Source organism: Natrix helvetica (genome assembly GCF_964273705.1).
Source record: "Natrix helvetica genome assembly, chromosome: 1".
NCBI classification, from domain to species: domain Eukaryota; kingdom Metazoa; phylum Chordata; class Lepidosauria; order Squamata; family Natricidae; genus Natrix; species Natrix helvetica.
This window is the reverse complement of record NC_138548.1, coordinates 230,493,535-230,520,990: the sequence shown is the minus strand read 5'-3', so window position 1 is coordinate 230,520,990 and position 27,456 is coordinate 230,493,535. Positions and strand designations below refer to the sequence as shown.

Genomic DNA, 27,456 nt, shown 5'->3' with positions numbered 1-27,456 from the left:
TGAAGCGTTAGAAGTGCAGTTAAACGGAGCTCTCAGGAGAAGGGACGGCTTCCAAGTGTGCCAATGCTGTTATTGGAAGGGAGGGGAGGTGGAGTGGGGTAGAAATGGAGGTTATATCTTATCTCTCGCTGCCTGAACGCCACCATTCAGTTGCTACAACACTGGCTCTTGTTCTGCTGGGACTGCTCATGAAGGTCCACACCTCGCCGCCCCACAGCACCCCCTGTGCTCTGGGGCTCGCTCTTTGGCAGCTTCTTAGCTGGAAGAACAGAGAAACACATTACTGAGGAAGAGCAATGGCCGCATTTTATCCCACAGAATTCTGAATAAATAAGATACATTTTGCATTGCAGAGCCCCCTTACTGGCCTTCATCTGGCAAGTTCAAACTTATTTGGGAAGCCTATTTGGGCTCCCTCCTGGATTGCTTTTCTGCATTGGTTTGCATTACTTGCATTGCTTTATTGATATGTTGCTTTGTTCCATAATTCACACATATTTAAATATTAATAATGTATCAACTCTTGGCCTTCTAAAATCGGTCTTCGAAGACAGCCTACAAAATTAAAACACAAAAATCAAAAGTAGAGCAAATGAACTTAAGCCATCCAAATGAGATAGCGTGTTAGGAGCATGTTAATTAAAATACTTCAGGATAGTTTATACTAAGCGATTCTTCCTGAATATGCATTCTCTGAGTATAAGGCGCTTGCTAGACAATCACCGATATAACAGCATTATGTAGTTGAACGTTATGGTACCCACAGCTTGTTTAATCACAAACCAAATGGATCTTAGCTAAATTGTATCTGTCGCATCACTCTGTGCTCCAAGTGAACTCACTCTTTTTTTCTGGAATTATTTAGAAGACATACGAGACATGAAAGTTTCACTTTGCAAATTCATCTATATTTAATTGCCTAAAGTAGAGGTTTTCATACTTTTTCAAGTTGTGAGAACTTTTAGGTCAGTGGTGGCTAACCTATTTGTCGTTGCGTCCCAAAAGCGCAAGCGCACAGCAGCACATATGCGTGTCTCCTCACCCATAATGCAATGCATGTGCGACACCCCCCTACGCGTCCCAACCTCCTGCGCATGCATGCCGACACCCCGCCCTGCCCCATTTTGGGCCTCGTAGGTCTCTCTGCAGCCTCCTGGGAACAAAAACGGGCCACGAGTGGGGGGCACTGCACCTCCGTGCCGTTTTGGGCTTCGTAGGCCTCCCTGAAGCTTCCTGGGACCAAAAACAGGCCACAGGGGGCCGTGCCCCCACTGTGCTCTCTCTTCCCTCACGCATGTGAGACCACCCCCTGCTCATGCATGCGTGTCTCCCACATGGGCCCCACTCCTTGTGCATGTGCGGCAGAGACCTGAAAATCAGCTGGCCAGCATGTGTGGTGGAGCTGAGCTGGGGCAATGGCTTGTGTGCCCACGGAGAGGTTAAGAGGTTCGCCATCATGCTTTAGATAAAAAAAAATCCCAGAGTCTCTGATCAACAGGCAAAATTGTAGTGACAGAAAACTGATTGTGCTTGAGTGGACATCTCTCAGGAAGCCCCATCAAGTTCTTGCAGAACCACAGGGTTCTGGGGACACTATTTATATATGCCACCCATCTGGCTGCCCAAAAATCTGAAAGATCCTGGGCTAGAAAACATTCCCAATGAATTCTCTGCAGTGTTGATGCTGCTGAGGTTTAGTGCCAGCTTCTGACATCAATAAAGAATAAAGAAAGTACCAGTGATGTCAGGTTTCTGCAGCACTGGCTACCCAAATGGTTCCTGCTCTTATATGGTCAATTATTGGAATAACAGCAGTGAGCCTAAGTGCACTGAAATAGCAGGTTTGCACTGAAATGGTAACTCCAATATTTTCATCTGTTGTAGAAATTTTGAAATTAAAATTCAAATACATATTATACTGAATACTAAAAATAGGTAACATCACATGAAAACCAGAATTGCAAAGGACTATAATGCAGTGAAGTGTTATACTTCTACTAAAGTGGAATTTATAAGGGGACGGTTTAAAACACCCTGCACCCCAATATTCAAACTTGGTTAGCTGGAGGGGGGTATTTCTTTAGAATTTTTTTTAAAAAACTCATAATTACTTACACCAGAGGTGCACAGTGTATGATCCCAGGGTTGTATACAAGTATAGAAGTCCAGAGAATTCCAAAACTTGTTCCAAAATTGTAATTTAATTTGAGGGGCGGAGATTATTAAATAGATGGATGGAAAAAATATATCTAAGCCTAAATTAAGTAATTTAATCTCACCCTCTGGAGTGTAGCTCTCAATATACCACTTAAAAGCTAAGTGCAGCTCCTGGCATCAACAAGCATTATGCTAATAATTTATACAGAATAGGCTGAAATAAGGAACTATAATTCACTTGCTAGCACTGAGCAAATCCTGAAGAGAAACCAAGAGTCTTTTGCTGCCCCCTGCTAGCTGACTAACCGCAGAACTACAATTTACAGATGATTTCAATGGTAAGCAGCTGAGATCCTCAAAGGGCACAAATTCTGAGAACAGTTAGGAAGCATAGCTGGTACCTGTTTCACTTTCTCCGTCTTGACCATGCTAAGAACATGAAAGCCATTAGGAGGGAAGGACATGTAAGCTCTAAATCAGGGTTCAGAGTTTGCGACCCTGCAGAAATTGCTGAAATTAAAAGTTTACAACCAGAGTGGCGAAGGGTGAGGGATGCTAAATGACGTGTAAGATAAAGCCTGTGGAAATAATTGCAAATGGTTCCCATTCTCTTCAGAAAATATTTACATCTATTAAAAAAAAGGCTAGCTGGAGAATATTTCCCCACATGCGTTCTAATTAGTAGTTCTTTGCAAACATCTTTAAACAAGAGGCAGTTTCACACGGAGGAAACAGCTAACTATCAAGATGAAGAGCTTGATGTGAAACCCTAACTTCTTAACAAGCCAAAGGTAACTATAGGCAGTTTTCAATTGATGCCCACAATTGGGACTGGATTGTCAGTCGTTAAAAAAGTTGTCGCGTGACTGCTTCACTAAGATTGCGTGACTGCAATCCTGGCGCTACTGGTTGTGGTCATTAAGTGATCTCGTGGATTGTTAAGTGAACAGAGTGTCAGGTAAGGAATGTGGGCTGCCTCTGAGGGGGCGGGAAGACTCTGGGAGACTTGGCAGAGGTCATGCACAAGTGTCTCTTTCCTCTGGCACTGAAAGTCCTGCTTGGATTTTGGCAGGAAGGATTTTCAGCACCAGAACAGAGAGGTAGCGCATAAGATAAGAAGTGTGGGGTGCCTCAGGAGGGTAGGGGAGGCCCAGCACAGGATGTATGTGAGCATCTCACTACTCAGGGGCTGAATATTCTTCCTCTGAAGTCCAAGACTTTCTGAGGAAGCCAGCAGGGGAGATTGCATATGGCGATCACAGGATCACAGGGCCCTTGCCAAGTGATTGTAATCACATGTATGGGCACAGGTGCAACCCTTTGCTACAGTCAGAACGGCCAACGTTAATTTGAACTGTTATTAAGGGAATGGTCTTAAGTCAAGGACCATCTGTAATGTAATGAATGTCTTGCACATTACCTATTGCCAGGAAGAGATCATTAACGTTCATTGCTGTCTTGGCTGATGTCTCCATAAACAATAGACTGTTATCATCTGCATAAGCCTGGGCCTCCTGCAGGACAATAAGACAGAAAAATACAGATTAAACTTTAGACAAATTTGATGCTCTAAATTAGACAAAGCAAAGTGGACAACAATGTTCATTGCTTAAAATACAGAATACCAAATACAAATCCTCCGAATCTGAGGAATTTTTAAGGAATGGAAAGAGAGAGCATGTTCTCTTTTCTACTAAAGCTGACAAATATTTACCTGAAACCTATTTCAATCTAGAATCTTTGTCATAATGCCAGATATAAAGGAATATCATACAAAGATTACTTTCTAAGACTGTAGTTTGGAAACAAACTGCAAATGATATCTGAGCTTCAGAGCCTATCTTAGATTTAAAATGCTGTATCTTAGGTTGTTGTAAGGATTAAGAGAAAAATGTACATGGGGGGGGGGGCTAGAAAGAAAGATATTATATACAGTGATTACAAAACAGCTTGCAACATTGTATATTATTATTGCTGATTCTATTTTATTCCTATGAAATCTGGACCTGTTTTTATTTCATTATTAATTTAATAAAAATTATTTCTAGCTGCTTCATAAGACATGGAGAGTATTGAGAATGGCATGAAGACTATAAAAGTTTTAAGAGTGTAGTCACCACAAGGGTTCAGGAGGCAAATTAGAAATTCCTTGATGAAAAATGTTATTTTGAATTCTTATATTTATTATTATCACTTCCTAGTGAGATTGTATGATACTGCGTTATGACAACAAGTAGTACATTGCTGTGAATTGCTGGTCATAACTGTGATAAAAAACTGCTAATTTTAATACTGAACATCCAAGTAATTGCATTCCAACACTTACTTTGCTTCACAATTTCAAGTACATAAACCATCTTTGTTGTCATCATTTTGAAGTTATTTTTTTTCCAAAAATGATTGAGGGATTCTTTATTCTGTAGATCTGAGCTTTTTTTCTTGTTGCTTTATCATTTGCAAACCTCCCCTTCTTAAATTTTAATCTTCCTCACATTCCCAATTACAATATTTATATACTGTGACTATTCAGAACTGACATTATGTAGTTCCTTTGGACCAAATGATCAGTGTAAGGATATCTCCCAAGTAGTAATTCCCTCTTATGTGTAAAGTACAGCATGTAGCTCAAGGTAAAAGCCTTATCACAAAATGTGGCAAATCTGCTTTATGTTAGAGGTATGTAAAGTATTAAGTATAAAATAAAACAGAACATTTGCAAGATTTTTTGGGGGTGGGGGTGGGAATCCTTCAATGCAGAAACTCTAAAGGTTAATCCTAGTTCTCTCTCATTAAAAGGACAAAGCTAAAAGATATTTGCCCCAGGAATCAGAAAGACAAGAGTTGAAAATACTAAACCAGATGGTTCCAAATTCTGATTCAGTATTAGCTTAGCCCAGTGCTTCTCAAATAGTGGGGCGGGCCCCCCGGGGGGGGCACGAGGCTCCGTAAAGGGGGGCTCAGCTCAAATTATTTTATATATTTTTGTTTTGCAGGTTAAAGTTTTTTTTAATATTGTGTTCCTTTAAATCCTGTGCTCCTTTAAATCTTTTCTGCTAGTTAATAAAGCTATTCTTTGTTGTAAATTGATCCACATTTCTTTCTTTTTATTCTCTTATACGTTAATAAGGATACAGTGTTATGCAGAGGTGTACTTATAACAATTTTATAGACAAATGATACTATTTACAGTCGCGCGGGGGGCGCAAAATGTTTTCTTCTTCCTAGGGGGGGCATGACAGAAAATAATTGAGAAGCACTGGCTTAGCCCAATAGTGGTCAGTCCTATTCTTGTCCAAAAGCTAACAAACGGGCAAATACCACACAAAATAGAGATTAAGTCATGGAATTCGAACTGGACAAACTAGGAAAGCTCTAGGCAGCGATGGCAAACCTTTTTGCTATTGCTTGCCAAAAGCGGGGGGAGCACAGAGGGGTCATGCGCTGGCGTGCCACACCCATAATGATATGCGCGTGACACCCACCACACGCATGGACGTGTGACCTGCCCTCCTATTTTTGCGGATGGACACATTTGTTGCCCAGGTTCCAGAGGCTTACTAGGAGCCTTGGGAGGGCGAAAACAGCCCCCCCACCCTCCCACCACAGAGGCCCTCCGGAGGCTTCCCTGAAGCCTCTGAGGGCGAAAAATGGCCCTACGGGCAGCCTGGAAGTTCAGAACTTGCATTTGGAGACAAATGAAATCAAAAGTAAATGCAAGCAAGAAATACGGAATTTGGCTCAGATCACTAGAGCCAATCCTGCTGCCTGGAAAGCAAGTTCTTTGGAACAAGAATCACACAGTTCTCAGCACAGCCAGGAGGTTGCTGTGGCTTATGACTGTCTCATCCTCAGCTCGGACTTACTCTGCATTATCTCAGAAGAACTTCATGCTGTGTGTGTGTGGGGGGGGATCCACTGCTTGCCATCGTTAATATTCTCCCTCCGTCATGGAGGTGAGATCAAGTTAAGCTCCTCAATGCAGGGGCAGCATCCTGATGCCCCAGCTTTCCAAAATCCCTCTGCTCCCTTCCATTCAAATAAGTACACCTGGCAGCTTTCGCCCTATTTACACCCGCTCCCCGAGTTTTCTGCTCCCAAGAGACACAGGGGCGGGCAGGTGGAGAGGGGGAGATTGCTGAGCGGAATCTCTGGTGGGAAGGGAGCATAGGAAAGAGGCAGCCGGGCAGAGCCTTCTTTAGTGCGCAGTGGCGGATGGCTGTGTGTGTGTGTGTGTGTGTCTGTGTGTTTCTTGCCAAAGAAACTGCTGTTGCTGCTACCTGTATTACTACTATTACTGAGGGCGTCGGACTGCCGTCGGAAGGAGAACTGCGGGCAGTCTGGCAGCCTCAGTAATAGTATCAACACACCGAGCAGTTACATCTGATTGCCCTCGCAGATGTAAACTAAACCTCCAGCTGCTCCGCTCACATCTTCAGCCTCATTTCCAAAACCTCCCCATTGATAAAATATTATCTCCCTCTCTTCCATTAATCTCTACAGAGGCTCAGTCCAATAAAGCTGTTACCAATAACTTGATTCTATGGAGTGTAACTATCTTCCTGAAGCCTCCGGAGGGAGAAAAAACACCCCCAATGTGCAAACCGGAAGTCAGTCCCCGAACTTCCGGTTTGTGTGTTGGGTTATTTTTCGCCCTCCGGAGCTTCAGGGAAACCGCTGCAGAGCAAAAAGGAAGGCTAAAATCAGCTGGCCAGCGTGCGCATGCGCGCTGGCGCTGTAAGGCCAATGCCTCGCGTGCCCTAAGAAATGGCTCCATGTGCCACCTCTGGCACGCGTGCCATAGGTTCGCCATCACGGCTCTAGGCTATCTCAATTTTCTTTGATCCAAAGAAAGGCAGAGCTAACACCATTTACCTGGACATGTGCTTTAGCCTTACAGAATTATAGAAGCCACTACCTTACCATGAACTAACTAACTTCTGTTCAAAGTTAATCTTAATCAAAAGATATCACTTACTTCATATTCTACCATGCGCTTGTTGGCAAGATCAGCCTTATTTCCTGCTAAGGCTATAACAATATTTGGGCTAGCTTGCCGTTGGAGTTCTTTCACCCATGTTTTTGCTCGTGCAAATGTTTCCTTTCAGAAAAGACAGACAACAGAATGTCAAAAATACAGACAAAAGAAAAAATATATTTCTAAATTACTACCAAACAATATTTCAGAAGTTACTCAAACTGGCTAATTTTCATGGAATAAAAGGAGACCTTCTGGATTCAAAGTGTAACTACATCAGCATTTCATTTCCCATAGGGGCCAAATACCATTAGGAAGCCATGAAAAGACGACATCACAAAGGTAATATTCTTCTCCTATTATTAATCTCAGTTCAGGGAGTCCTCGATTTAGTACCATAATGGAGCCTGCCCATTGCAGGTTAAGTTATGATAATTGTAAAGCATATCATCATGCGACTGACCCTATTTTACATTTTTTTTTTGTGGTGAGGGTTAAAATGAACTCATTGTTCACCATGTCCAAAATGGAGTCTCATGACTATGCCCTCAAAATTTCGGAACCAAGTTGTAAGTAGCTTTTGAGAGAATTGTTAACCTCAAAAAGTTGCTAAGAAACCAGTTGTAAGTTAAGGACTGCCCACAGATCAAGTGGCAAATTGTTTTTTCCCCTTTTTATTGAATTATTATAAATCTTGATATGTAGGTAATCCTTCACTTCCAACTATTCATTTAACAATGGTTGAACGTTATGACCACCTCTGAAAAAGTGACTTACGTCCTCTTCTCACACTTCTAACTACTGCCATTATCACAGTCACATGATCGCAATTCAGGTACTTGGCAATCGGCTCACATTTACGACTGATTGCAGCATTCTGCAATCTTGCATCATGCTGTGGTCACAATTCACAACCTTTCCAGCCAGTTTCTGGCAAGTAACATGAAAACTGGATTTGCTTAATGACCATGTTTTGCTTAATGACCATGATGATTCACTAAACAACTGTAATAAAAATGATTATCAAATCTGATCGGATCACATAATGGCTCGCTTTACAACTACACTAATTTATAATGAAAACTCCAATCTCAATTGTGGTCATAAATCAAGGATTACCTGCATTATATTATTTCAATGAAATGAAATTAGATAATATAATGAAATTCTTGATATTCTTTTATATAGATATCACATAACATTGGAAGTAAAGAGAAAAGAAAACGTATGTATTTTTTCAATGTTGATTGTAATTTAGGAAATCAATATTACAAGTATAATTTTTTTTCAAAGTTAAATATAGCATTGGAAAAGATGGAAAAAAAACACTGACACATATAGTACATTCAAAAAGTATTCGGATCACCTTCACTTTTTGTTGTGCGGCAGCCTGGTTCTATAATTGTTGAAATTCATTTTTGTTATGCGGCAGCCTGATTCTATAATTGTTGAAATTCATTTTTCTCCTCATTAATCTACACTCAGTACCCCACAATGACAAAGTGAAAACAGGATTTTAGAAATGTCAGTAAATTTATTAAAAAGAAAAAAAAAACCTGAAATATCACACTAATTTGCAATGTTTGTAAAGATTAAAGCCCCCTTAGAAACCAAACTATAGGTGATTATATTTGCAGTGATATGTGTATATAGGGGTACCATTCTTGCTTAAATTTAAACTTGTCTATGTACATGTATTGTTAGTTTTGCCCTTGTTGCATATTCTCCAAGTTTTATCATATACTGGCAGCAATGTTCCCTCTAAGGTGCGCGGCTGCGTGGCCGCGCACGTGGCAAGAAAACACCGCGGAGCAGTTTGCAACTGCCGCGCAGTGATTTCTATTGCCACAGGCTCCGGAAGCTGGGGAGGTCCTTTGCAGGCGGCTAGAACTGGCCGCCCGCAAAGGACCTCCCCGGACTTGTTTTGATGAGCACGGGGCAACTGACGGTAGTTGTGAAGCCCCAAAGCCCCGGCACCACCGGAATAACTGCTGCCACCTCCTCCTCCTCTAACAGCACTGGAGGAGGAGGAGGTGGCAGCAGTTATTCTGGTGGTGGCGGGGGCTCGTCGACATCTTCAGCTGCAGCCCTGCCCACAATGAAGAAACCAAAGATGGAGCATATCCATGCAGATGACATCGCTGCAACATGAATGGAGGAGGAATTCTGGGAATTGAAGTCGACAAGTCTTAAAGCTGTCAGGTTTGAAGACCCCTGCGTTTTTTTTCCTAAAGGGTTAGGGGTGCAAGGATCTTGTAACTTGACAGCTTTAAGACTTGCGTGCTTCAATGCCAGAGTTCCTGAGCCAACATGGCTGGAGGAGGAATTCTGGGAGTTGAGGTCCACAAGTCTTAAAGCTGTCAAGTTTGAACACCCCTGGGGTTTTTTTTCTAAAGGGTTACGGGTGCAAGGGTCTTTTAATTTGACAGCTTTAAGACTTGCGTGCTTCAAATGCCAGAGTTTCTGAGCCAACATTTTGGTTGCTAAGCAGGAGCATTGTTAAGTGATACTGATTTTATATAACACTTTGAATTAAGCGGGTACCTTGAAGAAACTTAACTTTGAGTTTCAAATAATACTGATTTCGTTGTTGTCTTAGGTGACATCTGTGAAAAAAATTCAGGTGCTCAGGCATGAAAATGTGCTGCTCAAACACTATACGTTTCTGTTCACATTGAAAAAAAATTAGAGGGAACATAGACTGGCAGAATTGTATCCTTCTTTTGAACATTGAACAAAATTAATTCTTGCTGCTGTAAGCACATAAGTCATTAAACCATGTTTCTTGTTTTTTTTTCCTGACATAGTAACTAATTGGAAAAGGGAATTCATTTCAAATTTAGCAGTCCCTTCCTATAAACAATACCCCCTCCCACCATATCTGCACATTAGCAAACAGTAAAAACTTACTTGGTTGGTTATGTCATATACCACAATGGCAGCCTGAGCCCCTCGGTAATACATTGGAGCCAAACTGTGGTATCTTTCCTGACCAGCTGTATCCCAGATTTCAAACTTTACCGTTGTATCATCTAGACAGACAGACTGTGTGAGGAAAGCCGCTGTAAAACAACAGAAAGTCAGTTACTGAGATGAGAACATAACAGGTACAATCCTTTATATTTAAATACAAGATTACTAAGGTGTTTGGTCATCAAATTGTTGGAGGTCATTTTTGAATGCCTATCTAATTATGTAAGGGGTAACTGGTACAGGGCTACACACAAAAGTAAAGGGTGTGTTAGACTTTTTATTCTAGCCAGCTAGACAGGTAGAAATCATATGACGCAGCTTCTTAGGATTAAATTATTTGGAAGTAAGATAAAGAAACGCATGCCTGAAAATTCTCAGAACAATATGAAGAAAAACAAACTTTCTTCCTACATGTCTCTAATTGGTACTGAATTTTAGATCTTTTCCTATCCTAATTACCAACAAAAAACATCTTCACATTTAAATAGTATTTTTAAAGGAAACCTTAGGTTTTAATTTGCAAAAATGTAATGTTCATACATAAATAAAGCTTATGAAGGCTTTTAATGACTCAGTGATCATAAGGATATCCCTATAAAAAAAGTTTTTAATTGCTTTGATAAGCACCCTTATCAAAGCAATTATGGGAAAGTTACTGAGTTATTTTTACAAGTTCATTATTTTAAAATATAATTTTAAAAAGCAGTGAAGAGCTTATCACTCCATATATAGTTTTTTATAGACAAAATAAAACTTTAGAGTTATATAGCACACATTTTAAAATGAGTGTTGTTAAACTGAGTTCAATGAAATAATGGCTTATTGTTATTTGTTTATTTACAGTGCATTCAGAAAGTATTCAGACCCCTTCACTTCTGTTAATTTTGTATTGCTGCAACCTGATCCTACTATTGTTGAAATTCATTTTTTCTCATTAAGCTACTCAGTACCTGATAATGACAAAGTGAAAACAGAATTTTAGAAATGTCTGTAAATTTATTAAAATGAAAAAAAATGAAATAATCACTGCATTAGATTATATCTCATCAATATCCCACTGGAATTCTTGAAGATGAGGAACAGAGTACTTTGGGATGAATTAGGAAGCATACAAATAAATCTTAGTATCCTAATATAGCAAGGCTAGCATTTAGGGAATTTTTAAAGCAGGGGTGGGCAATTAATATCCCAAGGGGCCACATGGGAAACTGAGAAACTGTTCTGGAGGGCATTGCCACTCGTCCCTCCCCCCACCGCTACTCTGATGCCCCATCCCCCGCTGCCACAGACTCAATTGGAATCCCTCATGGACCAGGTGTGGCCTACGTCATAAAATGCCCGGGTGTGATCTAACACTTAAGTTATAGATGTTATTTCTTGGAAGAAGAAAGATTGCATGCAGAAGCCTCCTTACCTCCAATGGTGCTCTCCTGGTATTCGTGGAACTGCCCCTTGACAAAACGCAGCACCAGGCTGGACTTGCCTACTGCTGATTCACCCAACAGTACTAGCTTGAACTGGCAGATCTTGCTGGCTTGTGATTGCCCATTCGGCCTGGCAGCTCCTCTGCTGGTCATGGCCTAGACTCCAAGAGCAACGGGTGCTCCAGCCAATGCAAAGAACTACCGCCACTGACCAGAGTTTGACACGTAGGAATTTTTTGCTCCACCTGCTTCGAACAGGATGACAATTTTTTCCAGTACCAAGTAGCTGACTTCTGAAATAAGAAATAGCTTAGTTAATGTTTTAATCTGTGAAGGGGACCAGAAAGGTTTGGATTTGGCTCTAGTGCAAATATATTAAGGGGATGACATGGGAGAACTGAGTAACAAAATTACTTCAATGTAACTCAAGTCACATTGGGATAACGAGGTTAGTTTTTCCATGTATGAAATGAAAAAGGCAACTGTAAGCCACCTAAAGTCACTGTGACCAAATGAGCACTCTATAAATTTTCCAAAATAAATAAATAAAATAAAAGGACTTGCAAGCAGAGATATAATATTCTTTTCCCCTTGTTTTATGTGTAACAGGGTTTAGCCCATAAGCGGACCAGACCATCCGAGTCAATTAAAATAAACTCAACAAACAAGATTAGATTCTTGCTCTCCCTTGTATTTTACCTAAGCACTGCACATAGGAGTCAAAACCCTGAAGTCCCAGTGCCCAATCTTTAAGAAAGAAATTATTTTTCAAACGGATCCCAGTAGAAACCAAACCTTTAAAAATATCAGCCTTCCGGAGTAAAAACTAGAAAGAAAAGCACCACCATGTGTGTGTTGAATCTCTGTGATCAATGAGTCAGCAACTCATGCAGATCTCTTTCTTGCCTGCATTCCTTAAGGTGTAGCAAGCAGCTCTTGGCATGGAATGTCTGTCACATCATGTGATGACCAGAGAAAGACCCAAAAGGCTGCTACATCATTGAACTCGGGCAAATATTACATTAGAACTGCACTTAACATCTCAGTGTCATTAGAAATCTGCCAAGATTTATAGGCAAACTGTCCCTGCAAACTTCATTAACGTAGAAAAGATCAGTTTTCGTCAATTTTTTTTTCCAGGTGAATTTTTCTTCATACCCAACCTGATTTAAAGATTAATATTTGCATTGGAATAAAGTGCATGACATATACAGAAGCTGAGCTTTGCAAATTCTTAGATATCCCATTATTACAGTATTTTTGAGAATTATCTGAGAATAAAATAGATCACAACTGTAAAGTCCTCAAAATCCACCCAGAAGCTCCACGTTGTTTCCCACTGCATCCATCTGACACCACTGAGACACACATTTTTCGCAGAACAAACTGTTATCTTTGGCATAAATAACCACATATTAAACTAACTGAACGTGCTGCCTGCTCAATTCTTTCTATTTTAAATTCTATTATTGTTCTGGATGCACAAACAAGAAAAAGAACCCAAATCGTCCTGAACGCTTAGGGAAAAAAACCAGGAATGAACTTCTGACCCCCAGGAAGTGAACTAGCATCTTAATATGTCTACACTGAAGGGAACTCTATCGTATGATTTACATATGATGCAAGATATATCTAGAACAGGACTTCTCTGCGTTCTGCTCTTTAGGGTCCACTTGAGGAGAAAACTAAAAATTACAAAGGCCAGGCAATTCTTAATATGACAAGTGTAGGAAACCTATCACTGAGAGAAATAATTTTGTGAAAGAAACGTTTAGTAAGAAGAAAACTAATCAATTACTTGTATGCTTTCTTTACCTTTTTCGATCTCTGGCAATCTTTTTTCAATCAAGTTTCAAGCTATTTGTCTGTAATTCTTTTTCTATTGTCAGAATGGAAGCAAGGAGATAGAAAAAAAGTATGCTTCTGGCTCTGCAAAGCAATGCTGGACCCAGATCCATTTTGAGAAATACTCACCCACTATAACTTAGCATACTATTCAGACGAAAACCATTAAGGCCTGTTGAACAATGGCTTAAAGTTCCTGTGTATGCAAGTATACAGCTAGTCCTTGACCTACAGCCACAGTGGAGTCCAGAATTCCAGTTGTTAAGTGAGGTATTTGTTAAGTGAGTTTTGCCCCATTTTACGAACTTTCTTGCCACAGTTGTTAAGTGAACCACTGCAGTTGTTAAATTAGTAACCCCGTTGTTGAGTGAATCTGGCCTCCCCATTGATTTTGCTTGTCAGAAGGTTGCAAAATCTGATCACATGACCTTGGGACACAGCAATAGTCATAAGTAGGAGTCAGATGTCGAGCATCTGAATTTTGAACACCTGATCATGGGGATGCTGCAAAGGTCAAAAGTGCGAAAATGGTCATAATTTTTTTCAATGCTGTTGTAACTCCAAATAGTTGCCAAATAAACTAATGTAAGTCGTGGATATATATATATACCTGTATATATTAAAATTGTATATTGATAATATGTAATTTTATTTATGTATTGCTTTATTTATTATATATTTACTTACTTCTGATTATGTGCTCAATCAAGTCGTTATTAATTCTAAGCAACGGCATAGTTATGCTAAGTTCACATGTTGTATTAGATCATAAACAATGGTTTATGAAGCACAATGGCTGAATTCCCATTAGGTTTACAACATATTAAGTTTTAGCACCATGCTGATTACAGTATAAATTGTGTTCAGATCTGCAGAGGGTAGTTCATTTTACTTTGTATATGCGAATGGGAGCAAAGAAGTCATAACTTGTTCTATGGCAATGACCTCATTCTTGAAACCACGTTTTAATGTTCAGTTATGGATTGTAGTTGAGATATGAAATAAAGTAGAAATGGGCTTCAAGGCTTACGGTCGAGGTATGTTCTCCACCAAGGCAACCCATAGAAATACAAGAAAGGAAAAAGCTAAAGAAAGAAGGAAAATAACCTAGGAACTGGCTGAACAAGTTTATTATTTTGCTTATCTGTAGGACTGATCCTGGCTCAACAAATCATAGTTCACCACAATGCATGAATGCAGCCAATAAGTAACTTTCACATATCATCTAGATCAGGGATGTCAAACTGGCAGCCTGCGGGGCGGATACATCATATGCAGGCCACGCCCCTCTCCCAGCTCCACAAAGGGGGAAAACATTGTGATACATCACGTGACAGCAACATGATACAGATCAGTGGTTCTCAACCTGTGGGTCGGGACCCCTTTGGGGGTCGAACGACCCTTTCACGGGGGTCGCCTAAGACCATTGGAAAACACATATTTTTGAAAAAATATGGAAAACATAAAATAATCTTATGGTTGGGGGTCATCACAACATGAGGAGCTGTATTAAAGGGTCGCGGCATTAGGAAGGTTGAGAACCACTGATCTAGACGCTTTGGACAGTCAAGAAATGAAAATCTACCAACAATTTATGAGTTCAAATTCTCTAATTAATAACGAGATTCTACTTTCAATATAATGGTAGTTTGGTGTGAGACTTCTGAAAATGAGGAATGTACATATTTTGAAATGTGGATAAATTCTGTTTGGATGTATGTTCTCCAATATTTAAGAATTTATTCCAAAGTTTCATTGGGCGCAGTAAGATGATATAAGGGGAAACTGTAAGCCAAAACAAAAGTACAATTACCATCATACAACTGGAAATTATACTAAGACATTTCCTGACTCTTAAGGTTTTAGGAAATTACTCATGCAACAAAACATTATAACATTGGAAATATTAAAAAGAAATATTTGAAGAATGGAGCCAGAAACTAGTAACTACAATATCAAAACTGTCAGTAATGACGTCTGCTTCTATGGACTATGTCCAAAAGAAGTTAAGGAATGACAGATGTGGGGGGAGGATTATCTAACAAGACAGAGAAAGTACCAAAAGTGGAACTACAAATGACAGGCCAAACGGATGATTTTGAAAATGATGTTTTACTGGATATATAAAAGAAACTGGCTGCAGTTTTAAGAATGAAAGGGGAAATATAAATGATGAATCAAGAAATGACTTGGAAAATGCCTTCTTAGTGGATTTACAAAATAGGATTGCGAAAGCCTTGAAGAAATCTGGGTGAGGAGATAAAAGAGAATTGAAATCAAATCCTACGACTATATTTGATTGAGTTAAAGATTAAGACTGTTAACAGCAAAAGAGTTTATTTACTGTTAAGAGTTTATTTAATCAAGGTTGAAATAACACATTTGGTCCTTGCAATCCTTTATGGATGTTTTGCTGGATTGAAAATTTGATGTTTTATGGACTTGACATAGATAAGGAATGGCATATGGAATGAAGAGATATCTGTTTAACCTTATAGGGGGTGAGGAGTTATTAAATGTGTTTATCTCTGTTGTGATGAAATTTCAAATCACTTTATATAATTATTTTCTTTGTGGGGGGGGTTGCATTTATTTTTCTCTTTTCTTCTTTTTCTCCAACTTTAGTTGGTATTAGTTTTTACTGTAATCAAAAAACTCTTAATGTTTTTTAAAGGAAATTACTCATGAAGCTTTGTTCTTGCAATTGTGGCCTGATTCATACAGTGCATTAAGCCGTTTCCTTGCATAGGTTGTTGCATAAACTCACTGTAATCGTTTATTCAAATTATACATAGCATAATGTGGGGAAACCTGTTACTATGAGATTAATCTAAAACTGGAGATCAAACCCAATACAATATTCAAGCATTGATGAAAAGACTGCTGAAATTACAACTGACAAAAAAACTCTAATATGTAATTTTATACTACTTTTCTTTACAAAGAAAAGAACCTTATTTGGAAGCCCTTGTAGCAAACACAAGCTATGGATAGAAGCATTCTAGTTTTAGTCACATGTTACTGTAAAACAATCAGAGGCACACGCCCATGGAAAGGTTTCATACGGGAAGATGAGAAAAGATAATTCAAACTGGAAATGGACCAAAAAAAAAAAACCCAATAGAACACAAATATTAGTTTAGGCATTTTACAAGATAACACATCCTTATGAAAGACTAAAGCTATTAATGATATCATAGCTAAACAACCATCACACTAGATCAGTGACAGCTAACCTTTTCCCCATTGCTTGCCAAAAGCGAGGTGAGCACGGGGGGGGGGGAGTGTCGTGCGCAGGTGTGCCCACACCCATAATTCTATGCACTCAACCTCATGTATGCATGTGCGACGCCCACTCCCCCCCGCTTTTGGCGCATGATGGACCCATTTTTCACCCTCCCCAGGGTCCCGAGGCTTTCTAGAAGCCTGGGGAGGGTGAAAACGGCCTCCCCCTCCGGAGGCTCAGAGGACGAAAAACAATCCTATGGGCAATCCAGAAGTTCAGGAATGGATTTCCGGGTTGCCCATAGGGCAGTTTTTTGCCCTCCAGAGCTTCAGGGAAGCCTCCGGAGAGCAAAAAACGAAGGCCAAAGTCAGCTGGCCAGTATGTGCATGCACGCTGGAGCTAACAGGGCACCGCCTCGTGTGCCCTAACAAATGGCTATACGTGCCATAGGTTCACCATCACGGCACTAGATGGTAGGAACCTACAATGAAAAAATACCGTGTTTCCCCAAAAATAAAACAGGGTCTTATTCCCCCCCCAAAATAAGCGCTTGGACTTATTTTTGGGGAGGTCTTATTATTTTTGAGGTCCAGGAGGCCCCTTAACCTCAGCCCGCAGCCTGCAGATCAACTGATCCAAAGAGGGCTGGAGGTTCTGTCTGTTTCTGGCACACTCTTGCTAGCCCTAGCATCGCTGGGCCTGCTGCTCTTTTTGTAGCCGCCACTAAGAGAAGGGGCGCGGTAGCTAGGATTTACAGGAGTGGCCTCCAAGAGGCCGTTCTGTGTGGATGGCAGGTGCCTGTGGGGCGCATTGGGCATGTCCCCCCTTTCCCCCAGCAAATGGCAGGGACTGGCTGCACATGCAGTTAAATATTTTCAGGGGAGGGCTTATTTTAGCACATGTCCAATTGGGCTTATTATCCGGGGAGGTCTTATTTTGGAGGAAACACGTTATATTGTTTTCACATTCATTTTGTGCACTTGTCACAGGCTTCTGATTGGCCACATTGCTGGACTAGATTGATCTTTGATGGGATTCAGTAATTATCAATGGTATTCTTACTCTTGTCAATTCAGTGCATTCTATATAGATTATATTGTTACATTATATTTTATATCTCATCTTTATTACTTTATGAATAATTCAAGGCCCTAGGAGAGACGTGATAGCAGTCTTCCAATATCTCAGGGGTTGCCACAAAGAAAAGAGAGTCAAGCTATTCTCCAAAGCACCTGAGGGCAGGAGAAGAAGCAATGGATGAAACTAATCAAGGAGAGAAGCAACCTAGAACTGAGGAGAAATTTCCTGACAGTTAGAACAATTAATCCGTGGAACAGCTTGCCTCCAGAAGTTGTGAATGCCCCAACACTGGAAGTCTTTAAGAAGATGTTGGATAGCCATCTGTCTGAAACGGTACAGGGTTTCCTGCCTAGGCAGGGGGTTGGACTAGAAGACCTCCAAGGTCCCTTCCAACTCTGCTATTGTATTGTATTGTAAGGTGGTGAACATACCTAATACTCCTTCCTCCTATTTTCCCCACCATAACCATCCTGTGAGGTGGAGTAGGTTGAGAGAGTGTGACTGGCCCAAAGTCACCCAGCTGGCTTTCATGTCTTAGATGAAACTAGAACTCACAATCTCCTGGTTTCTAAGCTAGTCTAATGCATAGAACCAATATAAAACCTGGGCATGACAACCAAGAATTAAGTGGGCTGTCATTCAACACATTAAGATAATCAGATTGAAAGAGGCCAAACTATATGCATGTATGGACGCACATGACAAGAGAGTCAGGTGCATTTTAACAAGCATCCACACACACCTGGAAAAAACCTCCAGAGTTAGTTTAACTTTTGGAGACAGCTGGTTTGTATGAACTGATGTGAAAAAGAATGATGTGAAAAAGAACTTTTGAAAGAGTTCCATAGACTTAAGGTCAAGTAAACTATTAGATGTCACCCAGCAACTTTAAATACAGCTAAATCTTTTTCAAGACCTTAATTTAACTATAAAGGAGCTGAAAAATGAAGGTGTTGGTGTCCTACCCGTACTTCTTAAGACAAGCTTTCGTATAGCTGATACTTGTCTATTCTAGCACAAACTGGCGAACACATTATGCTGCAATCACCTAAATTTTCAAAAAGATTCCTAGACTTTTTAACATATCTAGCAGTTCACTTATGGTCACAGTATGAACCTACTGTATAGAATCCTTATTAGGAAAAAATTTATAGCACACACAGGAGTTAATCCAATTTGCTTCCATTTGACGGTGTTACAGGTTAGATATTAAAGGTAAATTATATCATTCCACAAAAATATAGTAAAATAACTTATCTGGTATTAATGAAAATAAAATTAAAATACTTCAATTAAAAGTATTATTATTTCTTTACCAGAAATATCTCAAAGAAATAGAAGAAACTGCCAGAATGGTTTCTGTTCCTAGAAATTATTTTAGGAAGTCTTTTTCTTTTTTAACAGTCATCCTTACAGCAAAGTCAAAGTCCATTTTCTTATTCAGCAGAAACCCAGGACTAGTATATTTTGCCTTGAGACTTTGCTATATCTGCTGCAACAGGCTTCAAAATGCCTTCTAGGTGATTTAATCAGGTACTTTTAGAGGTGATCTGATTAGGAAACGTTGTTACTAACTGTGCAAAGCCATTACATACTGACTATAAGCCAAAATAACAAGAATTTATCAGCCACATTCCAGTTAGAGGCAAGGTACAGATTGAAATGAAAATGCAGTAAAAAGATTAATATTTCAAACACCCATGTATAAACATATTGGCTGGACAAATAACTGAATTAATAATGACATAGATATATTCATCCCTTTTGGGATAAGCAACCTTATGCAAAATGTAGGGGGGGAAATAAACTAGTAAGACAAAGAAAAAACAGGAGAGGAAATCTGACTAGATTTATTTGACACCAACATGATTCAATATACCTCACCATACTTTTCTAACCTTAGTTCCAGTATATTTAGATTCTACGCAATATTTCATAGACTTTCTTTGAACGTCTCATATCTGTTTTACAGGATTCCATCAAGCATCTCTTTTATCCATTCCTTTTCTCACAATTATTTCAATCTTTCTTCAAATATTTATTTTGTAATTCAACAATCATTTATTCTACCTACATGATGAGGCTCCATGTAATGGTCACTCGCTTTTGTACTGAATTCACATTCATTCATCACTCATTCATTCTTAAGCATCTCTTTGTGATATCCTACATCATTAAGATTGGATTACTTCAACGTATTTGTATGTTTCAACTCTCATACTCAATTCTCACTTGTATATAGCCAAGTAGACTATATACTCTTATATGCAGTCATTGTCATTTATTCATTCGTCTGAATGTGTGCATGCACGCACGCACACACACACTTCTGACAACATCTGAACATCTTAAAATTTCTCCACCCATTTTCTATCCTAACTCCATCCATTTAACCAAATTCCGAGATATATAAATTCATCTACAAGTTGCTCAGGTTTTTTTTCACAATATGTTTTATAGGTAGTCTTCAATTTATGACAATAGAGCCCAGAATTTTGGTCATAGGTCATTGTGGTCATAAGACATATTACCAGATTCAATTTCATAAACATATTTATGTTAAGTGAATCTGCAGTCATTAAGCGAATCACATTGTCATAAATCTGAATACAGCTCATCCAATGCATATTGTTTTGCCAGAAAATAGTTAAAAGTTCAGAACACTCAATCATATGACCACACTATAATCGGTCATAATTGCAGGCTGCTTGCTAAGCACTCAAAACGCAATCACATGACCGTGTGTGTGTGTGTGTGTGTGTGTGTGTGTATCAGGTAGTGGTGTGTAGTCATAAGTTCAAGAAGTCACAATTTTTGAATGTTGTAACTTTGAACGATCATTATGCAACTGGTCATAAGTCAAGGACTACCAATAGATCTTTCAATAGTTCATCCAATTTATCCTATTAAACTGATGAAATGTATTTGACCTAAGAATTTTTATATCCAAATGTGATGTCATATCTTTCATACAACTCAACAGCTTGCACTGCCTTGATTTTTCACAATAAGTTACCCAGATTCTTGGGTTATGGTATCTCTATATTATCCATATAATACATTGAATTGTGGAAGCAAAGCCTTTCTGAAGTTGGTTGGACACTGAATTATCCCACTCTTCTCTGTTAATACCAGATGAAAATAGTCTCTGTGGTTTATGCTATTAATCATCTCGATTCTAAAAGTGTGGAAACACAGGAAATTAGCATGAAACTCAAAGACAATTTAGCAGTGGGTGACATCACCAGTCTTATCATTAGCAATCAGAATTAAAAGGAATATCAGACTAAAAGCAAGGAGAATCAAACATTTGATATCCTTGGGCAAATGGCTATGTATAGTTAAAATGATTAGCTTTGTTTCTGAAGCCAGTAACACTAATAAATAAAAATCAGAAAGCAAGTAAAGAAATTATCATGTAGGATATAGGACTATTTCTGCCATTTTCTTTGATGGAATTCCTAATGCTGATTAACCATCTGAATGTAGAAAAAAATCTGGAATTGTTAATAGTTCCTTGGAAATTTTTTCCTCATATAATGTAACATTGATTCTGATTTCACTCTTCATTCTACATTAGATGTATACTAGATTCTTATAGTATACAATTAAGATGGCTGGCAATGGAAAAGTCAAGCATTTTATCTTATCCACCAAATGCTGAAGAATACAAATAGTTTTTTGTAAGCTTGCATAATAAGAAGTCCAGAATTAAATTTCATATGTCTTGGGAGATATGTTCACCAGTCGTTATTCATTATTTATGTTCATTATTTACAAAGAATGTTATTTTTGAGTCGTTTTATAATTCTACACAGCCAATGTTAGAGCTAAACTGGAGTCTTTGATTATAGCTCCTTTGTTAGCCATGAGATTCTTGTTTAGAGGTTCCACTGATGGGTTTTCCCTAGAAAGGTAGCATACAATATTTAAAATATAACGATAGATTTGCTTCAGTTTACAACAAATGGTTCTAGATCATTTCCCTTGGTCCCTTGTGATTAAAATTAATTCGTAGGAAATAAAAGGTTTTTTTTTTTTTCAGATACAGTGTTTAAAGATCTGGGTAGGTTCTACAGACAGTCCCCAGGTTAAGAACAAGCTCCGTTCCCCTAACTCCGTCTTTAATCCAAAATTTGTTATTTCAGTTAAAACAGGTAATTATAGTTGTACTTTTGCACATCAGGGATGCACAGTAAAGCAACAAACTTGTTTACAATTTTAAGCTTCATATTTAAAACTGAGTTAGAAGAGAGAGAGATTTCCAGCAAGGAGAGCCCCAATTCAACCACTGGAATTCAATCGTTTCCCATTCTAAAGACAAAGTAAACTGACTCAAAATGGTGGATAGCATTTACCTTCCTTGAGCCGATGAATAGCTGAAGCCACACAATGCTTCCATGAACCATTGAAAACAGACTGTATACTCTATTAAAAAGGTATGCACTATTTCATGAAGCTCATGAAATCATTAAGCCGTTTCAGAGGTTTGATTCAAAGGAGTTGTCTTTAAAATGGACATTCTTAATGTTGGACTCCCTGTACAGACTTTCTGGGAAAAATATTATCATAATAATACCAGAATAATGTTCAACTCATCAATTTTATATGCCTAAATAATTCTGTCCTTAAGATTATTTCATTCCATTTTTACGAAGACAACTCACCTATCATTTTGCTCATATATATAATCCAAGTTTAGCAATCTCAATACAAGTTTGCAGAGATTTGTCAAAACAAGATTCATATCTTTTCTGTTACACTGGAACTGGTGTGTCATTATTATTTCAATTCAAACCCACTGTTTTAGCAAACCACTACTGTCAGCAGTAGTTCACGAGTCCATTCTGATTTTTCTGCAACTCACTCAAAACCTGGCAGTGTTCTTCTTCTGTACAACTTGTATTTCCTTCTGACTAAATTAGAACTGGAAAAAATAAGATTAACACTTCCTATCTTGCTCCAGTGAAGGCCCTTTCTGAACTATATATATTAGGCAGTTTTCTGCAGGAAAAGAAACTCTCCTTGGGACACAGAATAAAGAAATTTAGCCAAGAAACTCTAACCTTTGGACAGCAAAGATACAGAAGATAATGTGGTAAACTGGACACAACATGAATAGTAATGAATTTTTACATATGGAGCATTAGTTAAGATGGGGCAAGCATTTATTTTTGCCAGCATTAATGAGTTACGATTAACCATTTGTGCATCTATTTGTTAAGAGTCAATCTTTTTCTTTTAAAACCTTGATACCAGTTGCTACTACATCCAAAATGTAAATCAGAATGATCTTTTTTCAGAAATCCTTCCTTTTATATTCTGAAAATACATTTAACCACTACTAAGATATTGATATAACTGAGGTTGAGACCATCTAACAATCTATCTCTTGGGTATGAAATTTTGAGCTTTATTTACAGCTAAACAAGTTAGTTTCGAGGTGCTGAAACTAAGGTTTTGGTTGTGACAATATGAAATGAACAATCTGGTATAAGTAATTTTTAATTTTAAAAAATGACTCCCTAACAATATTTGTAATATATTCTTTAAAGATCTGATTATGTGCAAGGATATCTTGTTAGGGTACCTACTAACCACTAACATTAATATATTTCGCAATTTACAGGCCTATCCTCACACTAAATCTTCAGCTAGACCTAATTGAAATGACAACGTAGACATTTCATTAAAGCAGCAAATATACACTGGAGAACTCTAGTTAACAAAAACTGTCATTAATTTCAAACCACATGTATAAACATGTCACCTTCTTTTCTTCTAAAGAAAAACGACCCTTTTCTGCCTGAAATCAGGAACACTCACCTTTGTAAATATTTATCCATGCATATGTTTATATATGCCTCTCCATCCCAAGGCACAATTCCCCTTTAATTGCCTAAGCAGACCTGTTCAGTTAGTAAAATTATGTAAGAGTCATATATGGGTAAGTAGTACAATAGGCAAATAGCATGTATATAGGTGATGTGCATAAGACAGGGATAATAAAAAGATCTGGTAGCATACATGCTACACATTAAAAAAGAATAAAAAGCTCTTTAAAAGGATATGTTTGATTTCAAGAAGTTGAAGTTGATAACACTAAAAATATCTAATTAAAGTATTCAATTAAATTTTCTGGCCTTCAGTTCAATAAAATTATTACTGTGCAGTTCCTTGGACATCTTTTCTACCATTTAAGTTCTATATTGTTGAATTTTGACAAGCTAGAGAGAATCGGAGACTGTTTCCAACTGCTTGAACATTCAACCTACCTAATCAGTTCTCTTTCCCATTTGGATCAACTCCTTAGTAACATAAAGACTCTGTTAGTATGAGAGAATTTATATAAAAATACATTCCACCTTTGCAAGTGACCCCTAAAAGCAATACCTCATCTTCCAAGAAGAGCTGATAACAACAGCAAGCAAATGTTCCTACTGCTCTAATATTTACATTGCTTTCAATAAATAAGTTCAAAATACTGGTTATACCTCAGTCCTAAAATGATTAGCCCTTACCTATTTTTAAGTAGGTTCCTTCCTTATATCCTGATCAAGAGAGAACCACTATGCAGACTCAGGTTGCAGACCTAAACAGAAAAGCTACTTTATATTGTTTAATGTGGAACTCCTTGTACACATGGAACTCCTTGTACACAGAGCTCATCTTATTTAAAAACAGATTCAATGTTAGCTTGTCTCTTTGCTGACAAGGGATAAAAAGTAAAACAGATTAATATACAAAGAAGAAAGAAAATACAAGGGTTATTAAATCCTAGCAGAAATTACATATTGCAAATATATCCAATACTCTAGAGTTAAAGAGCTCCTTACCAACAAAAACTTATTCACTCAGATTAAGACAAAGCACTTCACTTTCAAATAGCTCAAGTCAAGAAGTTGTCTGATTATACTATACAGGCCAACCAGGAGAAGGAACCTAGTCTCCTAGTATCAGTAAGGAATGATACAGACCCCAAGGTCAGTCAGCATTGTTTCTAAATTCCTGATTTATACTCAAGAGAAAGCTTAAAAGCACATTATGAAGATAATTTTCCCTTACTACATATAGCACTTAAAGCATAACTGTAAAACCCATTAAAGCTTTTGATTTCTTTCGTGATCAGTATTAGCATACAATTAGCAAATTACCCAGTTTAACAAAAAAAAAAAAGTAAGATGTTTTTCCAAGATGAAGAACTTCTAGTTTTTAGATTCCAAGGTGTATGTCATGTAAAGTGACAAGTTAAATCCACTATTTTCCACAATGGGAAAAAGATTTGTTATCAGTAAGGAATACTATTATCCAAAACTAGTAATGTGACATTTTTAAAACTTGTAAGCAAATGCACACCTATAGACAGTAGGAAGACAGTTGAAATCTTTTTGCAAAGAAAGAATTAAATATACAGAAAAAAATATGGAAGGATGAAATTTGAAACAAAATATGTAACCTAAGAATCTAAATATACTTTTAAAATTATAATTTTAATGGAGGGAAAAGACAAGTGCAGAGTCAAACTGAAAATGGAAGACATATAGTACTGGCCAAAAATATGGGTTCACAAGTCAACTCACCATCAATTTTAAGTAATAGTAATGCACCTCTACACTAACTTATCATTTTATCATTTATCTTTGTATACATTATTTGATCTCAGTTATACCGATAATACTCGCATCTCATCAAGAGCTTAGAAAAATCAGTTCCCTGTTCAACAAAAAAAGTTGCAACAATGTCTAAGAACAATAATGATAAAACCAGAGAAATTTTGTGAAGATTAAAAGAAAGTTTCTCACATTAAACAATATAAAGTTTACTGCTAAACTCCAAGAGTGTGTCCTTCCAGAATCTAGTTCTACACCTGTGTGGATTCAGGATAAATCAATCTAGGAAGTCACAATTTCTTAAATAAGCCATAATAAAGTATATGGAAATCCATTCAGTTATTCTTCATAACTGCACACATCTAAGTTTTAAGCTTGGTATCAATGCATTTCCATCAGCTATCAAAGCCTTATAGTATCTTTTGGATGTAGGATACATTAAGCACTGCATATTGGCTTAAGTCTACTTCTCATACTGATTTAATAAGGAACATGGGAGCTCCTTCCCTCTTCCCCCTAGTTTTCTGGGCAGCTTTCCTACATCAATGCATTTTTAATGAAGTACAACTTTAAGGGAAAAGAACCTTAAAACATCCAGGAGGCCTCAATATGCCTTTCAGAGCTTAATTACAAGGATTAGTAAAAAGCATCACCCATGCCTATCTATTACCATAAATTTAAACCGAATCACACACACTCTGCGATTGCTGACCATGCAATCGGTAACTCTTCTTTGAAAGGGCAAAACCATTTTGCCCCTCCTAGGTGACTTACATTGAAGAAAAAAACCATAATTGATGAAGAAACCGATGGAAGGTGGGGGGGATTCAGTGCTATGAGAAGACATAAATCTTTCAACAGAAAGAAAACACGGAAAGATAAACGGGCAAAAAAAAAAGCTTTTAACAAGTCAGGAAACCAAGCTCGGATCGTACAACAGCTAGCAAAATGCTAAACAACTGTTAAGTTCACCGGCTATCGCGGTAGTACAAAGTTCTGCTTTCCCAACGCCAAGAAGGCAGGCTAGGAAGCTTGGATGGGTCCCTCCTACGCCATCCAGATTTTTACTAATGAGTAAGCATGCAACCTATTCCCCACTAGCCATTATTCCTAACCTCTTTAAAACCCAGGCAAGCATAACAATATCGAGCCGACTACTGTGCGAGAACGACCCCCCCCTCTTTCCGCAGAGTTTATCCCTCAACTACGCATCGATTAATAACCCCTCAACTGCTCACTAGGGCCCGTTTTATTATTCCGATCCTCCCCGCCCCCACCGAAACAGCAAGTCTTCGTAACTCGGCCCGGTCGGTTCCCTACGTCAGAAAGGCCAGACACAAACACAGAAAACATCGCCCGGGAGGAGACAGTCGCCATTCCGACGGGTATGTTCCCCTTTACGACACTCCGCGGCCCGGCGACCCCCGCTTCGCACTCGCCCTCCTCCTAGCCCAATTCTTAACGTTAGCCGACGTCCTTCTCCCCTCCGGCTCGGCCTCGACCAGCTGCCCCTGGTTGTCAAGAGGCCTTTTCGCTTCACCTTACTTCGGGCTTCTCCAGGCCACCACCCTCTCCAAGTTGGTAGCCGGTTGGAAAAAGGGGCAGGCCCACGTCCACCAGACCAGCCGGGGCCTCCAATTAACCTCTTGGGCCGTCCGTGTTCCCACCCCAGTCTCGTCTCCTACCCCCACAGCCACAAGGCCGCCCCGTCAGAAGGACTCGCTAGCCAAGCCCACTCCCCTCCTCTGGCTCCCCCCCCCCCCGCTGCCGGGACGAACGGCCCAAGCCCATCCTCCAGCCCCGGCGTAGTCCAGCCACTGCGGTCTGAGGGAACCGCTTGCCAGGAAGCCAAAACGATCCGCTGAGAAGCCGCCGGACAGCCCGGCGCGGCCTAACAGCCCCCACATAGGTACCTGAGACGGCAGTGGCTCCCCCCACTTCGCGGCCCTCGACTGTTTCGCACACAAACAAACTACCTCAACCAAACCTTCTGTGCCGGAAGGCGGAGTTAGGCTGCCTTCTAAACCAATGGCCGCCAGGCACCTGGGGCGCTAGAACGTGCTCTCCACCAATCGCCTGACGGGAAACCGCACCCTTGCCTCATCTAGCTAATTGGAACTCCGCGAAGGGAAGGGACGGGCAAGCGGCTCCAAGCACCAATGCAGC

General features: G+C 39.1%; 1 protein-coding gene across 5 annotated transcripts; it reads right to left on the bottom strand.

The window, feature by feature from the left end:
* Window positions 1-6: 6 nt before the first annotated feature.
* Window positions 7-27,445, bottom strand: RAB5B (RAB5B, member RAS oncogene family). 5 transcript variants are annotated; one of them, XM_081933780.1, is made up of 6 exons: window positions 27,334-27,445; window positions 11,520-11,822; window positions 10,043-10,194; window positions 7,133-7,255; window positions 3,578-3,671; window positions 7-259 (listed from the first exon to the last, which is right to left on the bottom strand). In XM_081933780.1, exons 2-6 carry the CDS (start codon window positions 11,680-11,682, stop codon window positions 147-149), a joined length of 645 nt encoding a protein of 214 aa, XP_081789906.1. In that variant the 5' UTR covers window positions 11,683-11,822; window positions 27,334-27,445; the 3' UTR covers window positions 7-146. The 5 variants fall into 5 exon arrangements, with proteins under 5 accessions (XP_081789906.1, XP_081789904.1, XP_081789903.1 ...); XM_081933778.1 differs by having other exon boundaries at window positions 27,267-27,418; XM_081933777.1 differs by lacking the exon at window positions 27,334-27,445 and adding an exon at window positions 27,204-27,325.
* Window positions 27,446-27,456: the final 11 nt, after the last annotated feature.